At 50.6% G+C, this 17,916-nt stretch overlaps 1 protein-coding gene across 3 annotated transcripts in view; it reads left to right on the plus strand.

Annotated features, from left to right (window-relative positions):
• Positions 1-4,996: 4,996 nt before the first annotated feature.
• CAMTA1 (calmodulin binding transcription activator 1) overlaps positions 4,997-17,916 on the plus strand; it is a 551,076-nt gene continuing 538,156 nt past the window's right edge. Inside the window, exon 1 of one of the 3 annotated variants that reach the window (XM_045570571.1) lies at positions 4,997-5,323. In XM_045570571.1, the coding sequence (XP_045426527.1) occupies positions 5,299-5,323 (25 nt within the window). In that variant the 5' untranslated portion in view covers positions 4,997-5,298. The remainder of the gene's footprint in view (positions 5,324-17,916) is intronic. The other 2 variants (XM_036460843.2, XM_036460846.2) reach the window with 2 other exon arrangements.

Here is a 17,916-nt window from a genome sequence, read left to right on the forward strand (position 1 = left end):
TGGTCAAAGCACATCATAGCGACTTGTCATTCCGTTGTTCAGTTAATTTGCATATTAGCCTTTTATTATATAGGATGATATCCCAAATGAGCTGAAGTTCAGCCCTAGGAGTCCTAAAGATCTCGTTATATGTGGTGTGTCTGGCAAGTTTCCTCTAAGTTTCCTACTAAGAGTAGACATCCCGAGATAATAAGGGCTGTCATACTGTGGAGTGAAGGCGGGTGGGGTGCAGACGGGAGGAAAGGGGAGGGTTTGCAGGACAGTGTAAGGCTTGTTCTGGCTCAGTGGATAGAGGGTCAGCCTGCTGACTGAAGGGTCCCAGGTTTGATTCCGGTCAAAGGCATGTACCTTGGTTGCGAGCACAGTAGGGGGTGTGCAAGAGGCAGCTGATTGATGTTTCTCTCTCATTGATGTTTCTAACTCTCTATCCGTCTCCCTTCCTCTCTGTAAAAAATCAATAAAATATATTAAAAAAAAAAAAAAGTTCAGCCTTTCAGAACCCAGGCAGGCAGAGACAGGGGACTCTTTCCCATCTGGGTGGGTGGAGGTGAGCGTGCTGACACCTGTTTTCCCTTCAGGAGTCTCTGAGCCTCTGAAATGGGTTCCGCCCAGGACTCCCTCTCTCAAGGCAGCAATCCGGAGCTTTCCTAACCCCCATTGACAGAAGCAAGTCCAAACCCTTTCTCATCATCATCACCAGGAATTACAGAAAGTTACTTTAGTTACTTCAGAAAGCTGACCAGGAAAGAAAGCTGGTTTTAAAATATATATTTTAAAATATATTTTTTATTAATTTCAGAGAGGTAGGAGGAGGGAGGGAGAGAAACATCAATGATGAGAATCATTGATTAGCTGTCCCCTGCACGCCCCACAGGAGCCCGAAACCTGGGCATGTGCCCTGACCGGGAATCGAACCATGACTTCCTGATTTATAGGTGGACGCTCAACCACTGAACCACACTGGCCAGGTTTAAAATATTTTTTGAGGTTAAAAACGAACACTCCGGTATTCTTATTATCCACCCATCTCCACCCGTTCCTGGACAGCGCCCTCTTCCCTGGAGCACCCAGCCGGGTAAGGACTCAGGGTGCGGGCCCAGCATGTCTTCCCGAGCTGGACATGCCCACCTCTTGGCCGCCCTCCCACGCAGACAAACACCAGCTACTGTGGACTAGATGGCTGCATCCTTCTCAAATGGACATGCTACCCTTCCCCCCTCAGGTGACAGCAGGAGGAGGTGGGGTATTGGGAGGGGATTGGCATTGGGGGGAGGCCATGAAGGGGCCCAGGGAGGGATTAGTGCCCTTGTAGGGCAGGAGCGAGCTTGCTGCCCCCCTCTGTTCTGGGACGTTTGAGGGCATACCCTGGTGTCAGACTTGCAGCCTCCAGAACTGTGGGGAATACATTTGTTGTTATAAGCGACCTAGTAAAGCAGACTTGGTTATACTGCCAACCAGCCCCGGAAATCTCTCCCCTCTACCCAGCAGTCCTCACACTCATTGGTCTTAGGGTCCTTGTAAACTCTTCAAAGGGATGGAGGACCTCAAAGAGCTGTTGTTCATGTAATCTACCTATAGTTCATGTACTGTATAGCAATTTAAAAAATATTCATGAGTTCATTAAAAATAAGCCCATTATGTACTAACATACACCATATTTTAAATATATATTTTATTGATTTTTTAAAGTATATTTTTATTGATTTTATACAGAGAGGAAGGGAGAGAGAGATAGAAACATCGATGAGAGAGAATCATCGATCAGCTGTCTCTTGCACACCCCCTACTGGGGATATGCCCACAACCAAGTTACATGCCCTTGACCAGAATCAAACCTGGGACCCTTTAGTCTGCAGGCCGACTATCCACCGAGATAAAACGGTTTCGGCAGTATATACCATATTTTTTGATAAACAGATAAAAACCTCAAAACAACAAATAAGAGTGGCATTGTTTCATAGATCTACTAATCTCTTTCATATCTTACTTAATAGAAGATGCTGGCTTCTGTCTGCTTCTGCTTTCAGGCCGGGTGGACATCCCATATTACGTCGCCTCTGGAAAGCCTGGCTGTCCACGCACCAGAGATTGACGCATCCTTCGGAAAACAGTTCGACCTGTGGATCCACAGAAAGTGTGCTGAGGATCCCTCCGCCCCGCAGGCCCCCGCCTGCACTTTGAGGAGGGCCTTCACAGCCCGGGTCTGAGGCGCCTTCCACAGGTGATGTCAGTGGTGAGGGCGACGCTGTCTCGAGGCCCCGGTGAAGTTCATTACCTTCTGTGTGTGTCCCCACTGCACCTTGGCCTGCTGTTTTAGCCCCTGCTGGGCTAGCAGCCCCTTGGAGGGAGACACAACTTCATTCACCTTCACAGCCTCAGGATCTAACGGGGTCTGGTCTGTAGCGGGCACCAGGCTTCATTATTTTTAAATGGAAAGACATATTTAAAAAATGTATTTTTATTGACTTCAGAGAGGAAGGGAGAGGGTGAGAGAGAGAAACGTCAATGATGAGAGAGAATCATGGACAGCTACTTTCTGCATGCCCCACACAGGATCGAGCCCACAACCTGGCATGTACCCCAACAGGGAATCCAACCTTGACCTCCTGGTTCATAGGGTTGACACTCAACCATTGAGCCACGCCCGACAGGCTACATACACATTTTAATGATAAAAACTGTATAGTTATGCCGAAGTTGGTTTGGCTCAGTCGGCCTGTAGACTGAAAGGTCCCAGGTTCGATTCTGGTCAAGGGCATGTACCTTGGTTGCGGGCACATTCCCAATAGGGGGTGTGCGGGAGGCAGTTGGCCGATGATTCTCTCTCATCGATGTTTCTAACTCTCTATACCTCTCTCTTCCACTAGGTAAAAAAAAAAAAATAAAAATCAGTAAAATATATTTAAAAAAAGCTGTATAGTTATGACTGTATTACAGAAAATAGAAACAGCAAGAAAAACCACACGTAATCGCCCCAATGGGTGTAGTATTTTCTATCAGTCTTTTTACAAAGTGCTGTTTCTGTAGGCCTAGAGTCACACCATGTACAATAAATGAATACGGTAAATTTTAACGCCTCTTTGTCCCCGTCTAGCCATCGGCACGCTTTCCTTTCTGGCTCTGATGCCTGCGACTGCCGTAATGTTTCATGGTGGGGACATAGCACAACTCACTCACTAAATACCCAACACTGGCCTCGACCCGGAGGCTGCCAGTGATCCGGTGACGGGAACCTTCACGCCTAGAGCCTTTTTGGCATTCAGTGTTATTTCCTTAGAATAGGTTCCCAGAAGTAAGATTACCGGGTCAAAGGATGCAGCCTTTTTAAAAAAAATTTTTTTTATGGCTTTTAATACATGCTGTAAAATTGCTTTTCAAAGGGGTATATGGACTTTCAATCCGCCGGCACTTTCAAGAATATGCTCCCCAACACACATTGTCAACGTAGGCGCTGTTGAGAACGCTCATCGGTAAATTACGGCACCCCCATTGTTAAAAATCTTGTATTTTTTTTTTGAGGCTCATATAATTAAAGTTTGTTGAGGAATGCGTGGGCAATACAAACTGTTCTTTCGGGACAGCTTCATTTCTGGAAAACCTGAGACATTTTTTGCTTGTGAAGACTAGGGAAAAAGAACACATGTTAAGATTGGCACAGAATTCACTCTGACAGCCATTCTTGATGCCAAAAACACTTCGGGGAGGACCTTTCGCTGATTCTGCTGGTTGCCATCCACAGCAGCAAAGGAGAGAAGTGAAGTGCGGAGGCAGGCGGTGTCCTCGGTGCTGACCGCACAAGGTCCACCGGGAGGGGTTGGAGTGCTGCTTTTCCCTCCACGTCTCCTAAAACTTCGAGGGGGCAGCCCTCTCCGAGGCTTCTGGCAAGACCTGTCCACGTGCACGATCCCTGAATGTCCCTGGGCGTGGGCATCCCATCTGTGCCATCTCACCGGGCTCTGGGCTTCTCCGTCCCGTGTGTGCGCGTCCACGAGGCGTGGACGGATCTCCAGAAACCTGCAGCCGCGCCTGTCCCCCCACGGGCCGAGCCCAACCTGCGTCTGGGCTCGCTCTCCCCGACTGACACCCAGCTGGTCCCCCACCTGGCACGGAGCGCGAGTGAAGCGGACGCTGTGTGTGTGCGGGGAAGCCACGGAGGTGAGCCCCGGGGGAAGGAGACTCGCCTCGCCGGCCCTCCCAGCAGGCGCGCCCAGGCGCCCCGTTTCCCTGCGTTTTGCTCGGCGGCCTCATCCTGGGACAGGCGTCTGAGTCATCCGCTCTGGGGTCACATGGCCAACGTGACCAAAATAAAGTTTCAGTATTTTAAGCAGCTAGAAAAGGGGACAACGGGACACACCACGGGTGGGGAGCGGGAGGCGGGCCCCGGCGGGCTGGGCACCGCGCGTGGGGCGGCGGCCGCGGCGACGCGGGCAGAGGGGGCCGGGCGCCGGGCGCCGGGGGCCGGGAAGGGGCGGGTCCTGGCGGGAGGTGCGCCCCTCCCCACCCCGAGGCCGGCAGCGACGCCCCAATCCCGGGCCAAGCCGGCTCCGGGGAGAGCGGCGCCCGGCGGACCTCAGCCGCGAGGCCCGCCAGTCCCCGCCGTGCCCCGGCTGCACCAGGCCTCGAAATTCTGGCGATGCCGCTGCGCCCTCCGCGGCCACCCGGACCCCACGCGCCGCCGGCAGCGGCTTCCCCGGGAACGTCCTTCAGCCCCGGGAGCACGCGGGAAAAGCCCCCACGCGCCAATGAGCGAGCGCCGGCCTCATGACGGTCACGCTCGAGGGCGGGGCTTCCCTTCGCCGCTCCCGAGTTCCGGGAACCCCCTTTGATTGGTCTGGACGGCCTGGGAAACACTGTAGTGACGTCCAATCAAGACGCCACGTCTCGGCCTCGAGGAAATATTCCGTGTAGGTCCCTTTTGGATTGGACAGTTCCTTCGGGCTCTGGCCACTGGGAAGCTTTGTTTAGGTCCGGAAGGCGGGCTTTCCTGAGAGTGGGTGGGGAGGGGGCGTTGATTCTGAACCAATCCTTTCATTCCGTTGGGTGGTGACCAGCCAATGGGCCGGAGGGATAGGACGCTCCTCCCGAAGAGTAGTGAGACCCCTGGTGCGAGGCGATTGGCGGCGGGACTGGTGAGTGGCAGCTCCCTAACCCAACAGGCGTAGTGCGTGGGCCGCGGGGCGGGGCCAGGGCGGGTGCGCGGCGGCGGCGGGGTGGCTGGGCCGGCGGCGGCGGCGGTACGAGGCGCGCGCTCGGGGTCCCGGTCGCGAGGAGGAGGAGGATGTGGCGCGCGGAGGGGAAATGGCTGCCGAAAACAAGCCGGAAGGTAAGAGCCGGAGCGTGAGGGCTGGGGGCGGCGTGGCGGGCGGCGGGACCCGGCCCCGCCGGACATCCCGGGCATCGGCGGCGCCGGGAGGGAGCGCGGGGGCGCGGCGGCGGGCACGGGCGGCGGGTGCCCCGGCCGGGGAGGGGGCGGCGGGCGGGGGGCGGAGCGCGGCCGGTGCTGAGGTGACTGGCGGGGCGGTGGAGCTCGGCGCCGCACACCCCCACCCGGGGGCGGGCTGGGGCCGGAGGGGCGGGGGGCCGCGGGCGGGGGCCGGGCCCAGCGAGGAGGAGGAGCCGGCGGAGGGAGGGCCGGCGCCTCCCCCACCCGGACCGGGCATCCCCGCCGCCGCTCCGGGCCCGCTGCGCGGCCCCCGCCCCTCGCCCCCCGCGCCGGCCTGACGGGGGCCGCGGGGCGGAAAGTTTATCCGCCTCGGGCCCCTCCGGCCTCGCGCCCCGCTGCCCCGGGCCGGTCCCCGTCGGGGCACGGCCGGCGCTCACCCTCGCCGCCCCGGCTCGCGGGCGGCAGGGCCATGCGGACTCTGCCCGGCATCACCCTCGCGCCCTGTGGGCGCCTCCCAGGGCCGGCGGGGTCCCCGCGTTTCTCCCCGCCAGGGGGACCCCGTCCTGCCGAGCGTGCCCGGCGGGAGGGCCTCGTGTGACCCCTCCCCCCTCCCTGGGAGGGTCCTGCGCGTGCCCGCCCCTCGCCGTGGCTCCGCTCCCGCTCCTGCCCTCGCACCCCTCGCGGCCCAGAGGGTGGGGTCTCCCTTCCCACGGCCAGTGAGGACCTCCGTACTTCCTTGCCCTTTACCTTCGGTGACCCCGGTCCGTCTTTGGCAGAGGGGTCCGTCTCGTCCTCTCCTCCCCCGTGGGATCTTTTGGGGCCTCCGCACACCGTCTATTGACCCTTTGGCCAGGACAAGGGGACTCGGGCCACCCGTGTTCGTCCTCCCTCACTCAGCGGCAGCGGGGGCCTGTGCGGCGCTGAAGTCATTTCTAAATGGGAAAGCAGATACTTCGTCCGGATTGTGCACACTTTGCTGGGCGAGGGTGAGCTCATTTCCTGCGTACCCTCTGACTTGTCTTTTCCCTTCGGGAGAAACCGGGCATGCCAGGGCTCCCTGCCCGCTCTGTCTGTCTCCCTTGCCATGTTCCCTGCCCTCGGAGTTCCTTGGGGTGAGGGTGCCCATCAGATGTAGGGCAGGGCTTCCATTGTGCCTCCTGCTGGAGTAAGACGGGGCCACGATCATTGCTCCGATGTCGGAGGAAAACCGGGGTGTCATTTGCGTCCAGTCCACTTGCCCCCTGGGTGGGGGCAGCGTGCACCAGTGGACACCACCCCAGCAGGAAGGGAGTCGCGGGCCCCTGCTTTTGGTGTTCCAGTTACTGTCCTCCGCTCAGGAAGAGCCAGACTCTGTACACCCTTCATCCAAGCGTCTTTGAACCTCCCCTGGAAATAAGCTTCCCGGGTCTTTTTTAGGAGAACTTGTGCCCTCCTTATGGCTTCTGCTCCCCAGTCGGCCATATTTAGGGAGCCTGTTACCTTGACTTTTCCTAATTTCCTTAAATTGTATTCCCGTTGGCTGGGGAGGAAAGCCATATGCCTTTCCACCCAGAAAAGGGAGTGTAGACACCCGTGTCGCCCACGTGCCTTTCGGGAAGGGGCTGCTAGTGTGCTCCTGGTACCAGAACCTTCCTTTGGCCCTGGTGTCCCTCCTGGGATCCAAACAGTTCTTTTGATCTTGTAGCTTTCAGGTGAATTTGGACACTTAATTTTTAATGCTGCTCTGATTCTCTTTTGGCAAAAAAGAGATTACAGGGATGCTATGCATATGTTTATGTATACATATGTACAAGATTATATTTATAGGTGAAATCACACCCTTGACACATGTGCAGAAATGTGCAAGGGTTATATGACCATCTACATTTTGGGTGTTTGTGGGGACTTTGATGTGTAAGAACTTATACATGTTAATATATACATATTAATATACATATATAACATATATATGTAATCTTCAAGCTTAGAGAATCAGAAGGCTCATTGATAAACGGCCAGTTCTTACCACTCTTTCATTTGTCATTTGTACTGAACTGAACAGGCAGCATGACACCCTGAATGCTCACCTCAAGTGCAGAGGGCTTGCTTTCTGAACCAGCAGCAGCATGCTCGCGTCGGTCCCTCACAGGGTTAAAAGTTCTCATCTTCACGTCTTTCCTGCGGTGTGGGGGAAGGAGATTTTCATGTATTTGGGGCAAACGAGAGGAGTGGGTGAGAAGAGGATGTGTTTCGGTGACGGAACTGGAAGCGAAGGGCCATAAATACGGCGCTGTTTTATTTTGGCCGTTTCACTAATTGAGAGAGGCTGTGCACGCAGGACAAGGCGCTTTGGGGAGGGCCTGTGACACTTGGTGCCAGGGCAGGAGGGGCCGTGCTCCAGGTTCTCCCTGAGGGTCACCGTTTGTGTGTATGTGTCTGATTGCCCTTGGCTCCGGGGCAGGGGCAGTGATGTGAGTCTCCTCGGGCCCCCACTTCCTGGCCTCACCAAACTTGGAACGCTTGCTAGCTGCTGTCACTTCTTGACAGGCTGAGTTTGGAGCCTCATCCTCCCAGCAAGCTCTGTCGGACTCGAAGCATTTGGACCTTCAAGCTCTTTTCTAGCAAGGGCACTCCACCTGGGCTCCCGAGGAGGAGCCCGGGCTGCCGAGGGCCGGCCAGCTCCGGCTGCCTGGTGGGCTTAGCTGTCAGCTTATATTGAGTGATCAGCGGCCATCATACCCATCGCCTCAAAGTACTGCTGTGACCTCAGTTTGCTTTTCTTTTGGCTTTTAAAAAGTTGTTATGTTTTTTTATCCTCTCTGTATCTACACTCAGCTTGATGGGATTGCATATTTTTAGGGTGTAGTGTTACTGACCCTTGGAAGACAAGGTGACAACCTGCTGTGTGTGTTGGCGTTTTCCCAGTAGAGGCATCACTTCCGGTGGTGGATCCTGGCCCGCCGACTCCATGCCACCCATGCCTTTGAGAGTTTCCCTTGCTAATTGGGGGCTCCATGCCACGGGCAGAGGAAGGACACGGTCAAGGTCAGAAGAACACACGTGAGGTTAGTGTGTAAAGTTAGGCTCTTTCCTTTACGTTCAATACGGTTGTGCTTCGGTCACCGTCCCCATAGAGGACTGGGGCTCAGCTTTGCTGCTCTTCCAGGGTGAGGGTGAGGTGTTCTCTTGAGGCTCGTCAGGCAGGGTGGCCTCTCCTGACCTCCATCACTGTCTCCTCCTCTCCACCCTTGTACCCTGGCTCTGTAGGCAAGGCTGGGTGGCCTCTGGAAGCTCTCTCCCCTTGTCTTCTTGAAGACCTGGCTTGTCCTGCAGCTGGGAAACATGGGTTTCCCCATCTCCCCGCTCAGTGGATTCAGAATGTTGACGTGGTCACAGCAACCTCTGCTCAAGGTCAGATTGGGTCAGATTTTCCTTTCAGAGGAGAGGGATGCTCTTGCTTGCTCTTGGAGACATATTTATATATCCTGCTTATGTGTGTTTTTCCATTTCTTCAGTTTTTAGGCTTTCCCCCTAAAATAGCCTGTTCTTTGGGGTCAAGTGGCAGTGTTGTGGTCCTCTGTTTGTCCTCGGTGTGGCCATGTGCTGGCGGGATTGTAACTCTGACTGGTGGTGAGGTAGCCCATAGGTGGCCTTCCCCCACTTCTCATTCCTTTGGGCCATCCTTGGTTTTCTGCTTCCGAAGGCTTGGAGGAAGGCTGTCGTGCACCGTTGTACTTCTTTCTAATTTCCTTACGGGAAAAGCAGCAGAAGGTGATTCTCGTGTTCTCTTCCTTTCCCCTCATGTGCCATTGCCTCCTTTGGGGACCCTGGAATTGGTTATTTTGGAGGAATTTGGGTTTATTCCATATTCCATCACTAAGCGCATTCATTGCAGAGACTGAGCTGCTGTGTGCAGGGTCCGGGGAGGGGTGTTAGCTGACTACCTGAGGCCGTAGGGGTCTTGTTAGCCTTTTAATACAAGTGACATTTCAGTGTATCTTGTACTTGTCTTTTTATATAATCTTGCAAGGAATTCTTTTTTGTATTTTAATTATTTGGATTATCATCATACAAAAATGGGTTCCGATAGTGTACTATTCCATTGAGCTTCTCCAGCCCTGCAGGACACGGTAAAGGTCAGAAAACACTTGAGGTTAGTGTGTAAAGTTAGGCTCTTTCCTTTGAGTTCAGTACGGTTTATTGAAGAGGGTGGAGGGACCTCTAGAGAGATATTTGACAGTCTTCCCTTAGACTGCTTGTATGTGCCTGTGTGTGTGCGTGCGTGCGTGTGTGTATAGAAAAAAGTAAAGTCAACCTTCCTTTTAAATGTGTAGGCATAACTTTTAGGTCATTTGGACATTCAGTTGGTTGGAGTGCCTGCTTAACGTTTGAACTGCAGCGTTCGGGGTATTGTATAGGACCTGAAATCAAATGCCCCCTTTACAGAAGGCAATGATAGAAAAATGACTTTCTCTTAGGATTACCTGTAATGTTTCATATTATGAGAAAGTAAGAACTAAGGTAGCTGCTGCTACATTTTCACTGCCTGGAACATTGTATCCAAACTTAGAGCCTGATTGTGGTGGCCATTCTTAGCTGGATTTCTGGTGTAATCACCACTGCTTTTGTTTATTTTGTGATTTCTAATACTTTCCGCGTTCAAATGGCACTGTTATTGGTTTCTCCTCCTCCTCTTTCGGTAAATAGCCTCCGATTATTTTTGGATGCAGGTGTGGTATACATAATGATGACAATAATGGTAAAGAATTGACCTGGAATGCGCTTTTTCTTTTCCTTCTGTGTTAAACCAGATTTAACTTCCACTGTGTCTGCAGAAACCAGTCCTGCTAGCATTTCACTCTTAGGAAGAACTCTTGTTGAGGATCGTTGTGTCTGGCTTGGCAGTCCCTTATTCATGTGAACATGTGGCTGGATGTTTTCTGTAGTGACATGCAATATGTGTTTCTTTTGTATTTCCATTAAAACAGATCATTTCTTAAAATGTTCGGTATCTTCTAGAATCACTCACCGTGCTCATTTTTTTTTCTAGATGATTTCAATTCTATTTCCCTTTCCCACATAAAGAGGTTTCTTTATTGCCCTTGCCATCATCATTATTCTGAGAGAGTGTTTGTAGCTCTGCTGTATTCATATCCTATCGTTCAGTAAAGAGGGGTGCCCCATCCCTTTGTCCTGAAGTAAGAGGCAGTGTTCCTTTTTGTTTCCCTGAGTTTAGGGTGGTGGGTGGGGGTTAAGCCACCGGGTGAAGGGGTGATAGTAATATCTGTAACGGGATATCTCCCTGGGGGAGCACTGTGTCCTTCAGGCGTCTCTCTGGGCCTCGTGCAGAGCTTTGGAAATTTGTTTTTGCTGCAGTTAGCCATCCTTCTGTCTCGTTGGCTTGACAATGGTGCATTTCTCTGGGCACAGCCAACAAGCGTATACTGATTTGGGGCCTTCATTCACAAGGACATGTGGGTCTTCTGATGCTACTCTGCCTGTGAGGGTCCTTCCTCTCTGCAGAGTCTGTGTGCTGGAGTAGGAAGTGTTCTCACTTTACTTCCCTGTCCAGTGACATGAATCAGAGTGCATGGTCATTCACTGTGTCCGGTGGTAGTGTGTGATGCAGGTTTTTCTGATACCTAATCAGGCTTGGGTAGAGGCTGATGAGGCTCTCAGGTTCTTGTGTTGTGTGCCCTAAGGGATGTGGGCCCATCAGCCCTGAGTTAAGATGTGTGTCTATCTGTCGTAGAAAGCGGGGCTGCTAAACATGTAGATGGCCCCCCATCCCATGATACTCGTCATGTGTTTGTAAGCAGAATGCTTTTCTGTGTGTATTGACAGAGGACAGCAGTCCCCGATTTTTCACATGGTGAGACAAAGCCCGGTTTTCTCTTCCTTTTGCCTCCTTTCCCATCAGTATGCTGGCTGTGTGCCTCTCAGGTTGTATTGCATCTCTCTGCTTTGAACGCCATTGCTTGTAGAAGGTCATGGGCCTCGGTGTGTAAAGGTTGGTAATGCTTCCTGAGCATTTCTTAGCTCGTTATCCTGGGCCAGAAGAGAAATATTACGCACCCCACTGCAAGCAGAGGCCAAGGGTCAGCCACAGTCCTTCCCTCCTCACTTTTCCCAGCGGATTGTCCATTTGCTTTCGCTGATGGACATCAGAGGTGGGATGAGCAGAGATCTTTTAAATGGCGCTTCCGGGTTCCCCCTGTGCTTGTTTCTGTCTGGTAGGGCTGCATGTCCTCTTACAGAGTCCTTCGCTCATTGGCAGAAGTGCAGTCACTTTTTACTTTATTTTTTCAGACATGGCCAGGCCTTTCGAGTCATGTACTGTGCTGTGCTCCTTCCGGGGAGTGTGAGCAGAGGTAACCTCGGGGCGATGGCGGGTTGGGGCTGTGCTCCTCTGCGCTGCGTGTGGTTTGTAGTTCCAAGTGCAGAGTGACACGCCCGGAGGAAAAATCTGGGGCTGAGTTCTTAACCGTTCAAACATGTCACCACCTGGGGACCATTCCTCTCACCACTGAGCTCACTTCCTACGGTCATCTCACATAGCTCCTGCCTTCTCAAAAAAGAAAACCCACAATCCTAACAACCCCCCAGGCAAGCCGGGCCAGCCCGCCCTGCCTGCCCCCCCCCCCCCCCCCCCCCGCCAGCTTGGACGGCTGGGAATGGATACTTGTACCTGGGTCTTCCCTGGCTGCCATGGGAAAAGCTTTGGAACAGCATTGAGTAGACTAGGCATTGTCTCCATTTCTCCTTATCAGTTACCACAGGTGAGATTATGTATTTAGCTGCTTCAAAACACTGGCAGAGGGAATCATTGTCCTCCTTTGTTCCCACCTCACCGGTGGACAGAACACTGGGATGTGGCTTCTCATAGTAACAGTCAATGACCGTGTCCCTGCTTTGTGTCCAGCACCTGGGAGGGGACGGCGCAGTCTGACCAGTCGGGCCTTGGACGGCTCTGGCCTGTGTGTGATTGTGGAGGGGATCTGTTCTTTCAGCCAAACCTAGTGTCCCTCATATTTAAGTTCATGTCATCTTTTTTACACTGTTTGTTTAGCAAGATGGATCTCTGTTGTATTAGAATGGCAGTCCTGCAACTAAAATGAAAGAAAAGAAAGAAAGAAAAACAAAGGCTTTTTCCCCCCATTTTGAAAAAGGTTTTATTTTCTCTCCTTCAGCAGGGTTGATTTAGAGTGCCAGGAAGTGTTTCTGAAGGCACAGCAATACAATCAGGAATTAATCTTTTAAAACTTTATTTGGTTTTCCGTCCTTGTCTGAGAAGTTATTTCTGAGGAGGTATGTGCCCCATTGGTTTTCTGGGGCACTTGGATATGAAACCATTTGGAAGCGATAAAAAGAAATTGTTACAGAGTGTGAAATTATCAAATAGAAAGAGAAAAGATGCAGCAGCGAAGAAATTACCCATTTATCGTTAAAAATAATCTCTAAGTGATGTTTGGGAGTGTCAGTTCAGGTATTCTCCGGGGAAAATGGACCGGTGATGTGCTTCCCGGCTGAAATCGGCAACTGTCCCCACCATACGAGGAACTCTCCAGAACGGGGCTGCGCGGAAGATAAAGAAGCTGATGGCATTGCTTCTCCTAAAATGTTAAGTGTTTTTTCTCTTTTAAAAAAGTAATTGAAATAAAATAACCCTTCTTAGTGAGGAAAATGTAAACTCTTAATGGAAGTTCAGCAGAATGAAACATTTAAGAAGGGAAGATTGAAGATAAGGATTTTTATTGCTGATCCACAAGGGGGTAGTGATGTTCTATCAAAGACTTGTGGTGGAAATGTGAGATGATCTCTTCACATTTTAGATCTACAGATAAAACTGGTCTGTTTGCATTTTACTGAATAAGATTTCCTTTTTAAAATCTTCCTTGGCAAAATTACTTACTGCTTAAAGTTTTAAAAAATTCATTTTGGGGGAATGGTAAAGGAGGGATAATGTCCTTGTGGTTTGGTGCTTTGGAGAAGTTACCAAGGACCTGAGGTCACTTATAATCTTCAGTTTCCTGGGAAACATTAGGAATCTAGGAATCAGTTATTTAAATGTCCCGAATAAAAGGATTTTAGTGTCTAAACTTTACAGAAGTGTTTATTACTGGTTGTATTTTTAGTTCTGCTGAGAGATGAAAAATGTGAATAACCTATACCACTAGCTGCTTTTAATAGTTCTAAGTAAATCAGATTTTTATAATCTTTTTTATTAGTTTATACTACATCATTAGATGAAAGCATTTCTCCCATTCACATAAAGATTCCAGCAGCTTGCCTGAAGTCATGAGCTTCATCCCATTTTATTCAGAATTCTTTAACGTTAGGGGTGGCTTGGCAATGCCAGGCAGTTTTCAATGAAGAAATCAAACTGGGTATGTTGTGTGCTGTTTTCTGAACGAGAGAGCACATGGAAGGCGAAGGATTAAAGGTGAGGATGGGGTTACATTCTGTTGATTTAGCAGCAACTAATATACCTTTAAAAAAGCATTTTTAACAAACATATGAAATAGTTCCATGGTTTAGAAGTTAAGCTTGTTTGTAGCATATTCTAGTACATTTTTCATGTTTGGTTTAGGGGAAAGGTTGTTAGTAGAGCTTTTCTCTCTCTCTCTCTCCCCCCCCCCCGCCCCCCCCCTTCCCTTGGGCTGAGCAAGGGCTTTCTGTTTTATGTCTTTTATTAAATGACGGGTAATTTCACATCCCCAAGGATACAATTCTTCACGGACTGTCCGAAGCTCTGCTGGGAGCTGGACTATGACGTCAGCATTTCCATTCATGAATTTGATTTTTCTAAGTCTCTTTTCTTCTTTTGTATTCTTGAGCTGCCTCTGGCACGCGCACAAATCAGTTTACCATCAGTCAGCCTGTAAATCAGCGATCAAAGGTGAGACAAAAGATAAGATGCTGGGCTGTTTCGATAGAAGTCGAGTTGCTCATGCTGATTCGTATCAGTGTAGTTTGGACAGGGTTCCTGGCGAAACAGATTGAAACCTAAAGCAGTCAGCTTAATTATCCCATGACTTTGTGGGGTGAGCTGTGTTGTGGCCATACTGACACCACGTTTTGTATTTCCGTGAAGTTCAGAGAGCTGGGCTGTCACTCCTTTGTTATAAAGGAATGTTTCTCTTGTAAGTTGACCTAATCAGAGCATTCTGCCTTATTTCAGAGAGCTTGGGCCTGGAGATTAAATTAGGTTCTACTCGAAATACTTTTAGGATGCATTTGGATTTTTGGAGGGATATTTTGTCACTTTTGAAATACTTATTTCATTTCAATTTTTTTTTTGGTTAATTCTCACCTGAGAACATTTTTCCCATTGATTTTTAGAGAGTGTGAAAGGTAGGGAAGGTTGGGGGAGGGGGGAGAGAGAGAAAAAGAGAAAAGGAGAGGAGAGACACATCAATTTGTTCCACCCATTTATGCATTCTTGTGTTGATTCTTGTGTGTGGCCTGACCAGCCACTGAACCGCAGTCCTGGTGTGTGAGGGTGCTGGAGCCCCCTGGGTACCGGCCATGCTCTGAGGTATTTTAGATGGCGCTGCTGGGCGCACACATTTTGCCTGTGCTGCGGTTGTTGCTCTGTAAGTAGCAGAGTGGCCCTAGCGTTGGAGTTAGGTTTCATCTCCCCGAGGCTGTGCATTCGCGGAGCCGTGGACTCCAGTTTCTCCTCCAGGGAGGTCACTGCTTGTAATGCAGCGCTGCGTGCCAGCAGTTCTGGAAGCAGTCTGCTTTGGAGTTTTCCTCTGCAGGCCCAGCGCGTCGGAGGCCCAGCCTCCCGTAGTTGATGAATGGTGAGCTGCACAAAAGTTCATTTTCTCCGCTTTCCTGGGGGCTTGTTGACTTTCTAGACATTAATTGCCAAGAAACATTTAGATGTTTCAACTTAGAATGTGTTCTGTTTAGAAATCACTGCAGCTCAGTTACAGTTTACGGTGAGAGCAGGTGATTCAAACTGCAACCATTTTGACTGATTCCCAGCGGTCCTCCTGAGGGGACTGTAAGGCCCATGACAACAGCAGCGATCCGGCTCCTCCCACCCTAATGAGTCCAGGGCTCCGTGCTCCTTCAGCTGGAACCGAGTTGTCAGGTGGGAACAGCCATGTGTGGTCTGCTCTTCAGCATTCTCCTTGAAGCAGGTGCTCTGAGGGAGCCGGTCAGAGCGAGGGGCCATGAATAAGCATGTGAAGGTGATGTAAATGACACTCATTTTCTCTAAGAACGGAATTGTTTTAAAATTTAAATACAATCTTTAGGAAAGATTCTAATGGTAAATATTATTTATAATGATTTTTAATCCTCACAGGGTATTTTTTCCATGATTTTTAGAGGCAGTGGAAGGGGCAGGGATTTGTGGGAGGGATGTGAACCACCGTCACGGAGTGCCTCCTTCCTGGTGTACGCAGATAGAGGGCCTGACTTTTTAGGTCTGTCTGACACTTTGTGAGTATTTGCTTTAAAAGTGTGAAAAATGGTTAAGTTGTTGAAAAGACGTACAGCACAAACATGTTCATTCTGCTGTTATTCCCTATGACACATTTAAGCTCTTTATTCTGTTAGGATGCGTGTTCATAGTTTTGGAAAAATAGACTTAAATGACATGCTTACAGATGGAAAAGTGTCTGTTAACCCCAGACTTTTTATGTTTAAGGTTGGATTATTTATGCTTGTTTAGTTGTTTTTTCTTCTGGAGTTGATTAATACAACTGTTATTAAAATGTATTGATTGCCAGTAATTCAGTAAATGGCTTCCTATTAGGAGCCGTGTGGGGGTGGGGCGTTCCGTGGGGAGTTCGGTGGCCCCACAGTCATTGATCACGTAGCGTCTTCACTGGGGCGGCGTGCTTCCGGGGCTGCTGCAGGCCTGGCATTTGGAGAGGGCTTGGGTATCATTTATTTTTTGAAAGTTTTGCTCATATTTAAAGCTACTGAGGGGCACGTTAATGTTTTTTGTGTTCTTGCCAAGATTCTCTGCTTGATGCTCTCCGTCTCTGCCGTTATGAAAGGTGCTGGCTGAATTATTTGCTTTGACAAAGCTTCTGATGGAGGTCTCTTCCTCGTTTAATTTTATTGATAGAGGCTGTTGTGCTTTGAAAGGAAAGGATGACAAGCAGAGGCGGCGAGTGGGCACTCGGTTTTTTGAAGTACTTGTCTTTCTTTGAGGGGTCCTCCAGAAATTGATCCTAGATTACTTGGCCAAATTCAGGGCCCAGAGATTTATTCCAGACGTCCTGGGAGGCGAGCAGCATCAGTCTTTCCCCGCTGAATCTGATTATTGTGCATCTGACCCGGGCTGCCTGGATGGGTGTCTTCTGATGCAAATCTGGTGATAGTGGCAACCTTTCTCACGGGGCTGAGTATCCTTGACAGCTGTTATCTGTCCTCTCCAGGTATTTTTAGTCTCCAGCCTCTGTGGCCACGTCGGGAGGAAGGGAGGATGGATTTAGCTGCTCTGGTGCCACTCCAAGTTGCTGCGGGCGCTGTCCGCTGCCTTCAGCAGCCTGCCTTCCTCTCGGCCCAGCTCTGATGGGGCTCTCTGCCCTTGTCATGGGGTGAAAAAGCAAACACAGAGTCATTTGTTTAATAAGAATGGAAGTCATGAGTTTCAGAATGCTTTTAAAAATAAACAGTGGTTAGTGGTGATGGTAACAACAAGGTGAATGTACGTAAGGCCACTAAACTGGAGACTACAAAAGGGTGAAAGGGTAAATTTTACATTATGAGTGTTTTACCACAATTAAACAAAAGACTCCAGGTGGATTAAAAATGTAAGGAGCAAAGTAGCAATGAGTTCCTAACAGCACATATATGGCAGTATTTCAGTACCCCAATGGGGCTTGTGCCTTAAATAGGGTTAAAATCCGCCCCCTCCCCCCATCTCTTCTCTCCCCTTTCCCCTCCGCCTCTGTCTCTGATTCTCACATGTACACGCATACACAGTGGTAAGCAGGCTCTGAGGTCCATTTATGCAGTCAGCTCTAAGGAGGAGTGCTGAGGATCCATTGGACTGCTGACCATTTCCAAGGGGAGGGTGAAAGGAGATTGTGAGAGAAGCGACTGCAGCAAGGGTTGCGGGTACCTCCACCTGTTTCCGTCAAACAGCATAAAAGGAAGAACATTAACTCCCCAGGGGATTTGTGTTCAGTTGTAGTGGCTAAACTTTCTGCGGAGAACATGTCCCCTGTAGCTGCACACATGGGGCCAGGCACGGCCAGCCAGAGGCCTGGGTGGGGTGAATCGGCAGTGGGCGCGGCCAGTGCCCAGGCTTGTGCTCTGAGCGGTGGTGAAGCAGGCGGGCACACTGGCAGGAGGTGGTCTTTGCAGGCGCTGCCCTGTGCGGGTCCTCAGGTTGAAGCAGTCCAGTCTCCTTTGGGGGATGTCCGTTGGGGATGTCAGTCCAGTTTGGACACTTGGGTGGGTCCTTGCTTTTCCCTGGTTGTGGACACTCAGTCTGAACGGCTGGGGCCAGCTGTCCAAAGAGAGGGGGACGCTGCCTTGGAAGAGGGGCTATGGGGGTGAAGACCCATACCGCCTCTGTACCA

Source organism: Pipistrellus kuhlii, unplaced genomic scaffold (assembly GCF_014108245.1).
Source record: "Pipistrellus kuhlii isolate mPipKuh1 unplaced genomic scaffold, mPipKuh1.p scaffold_m20_p_34, whole genome shotgun sequence".
Classification (NCBI taxonomy): Eukaryota; Metazoa; Chordata; class Mammalia; order Chiroptera; family Vespertilionidae; genus Pipistrellus; species Pipistrellus kuhlii.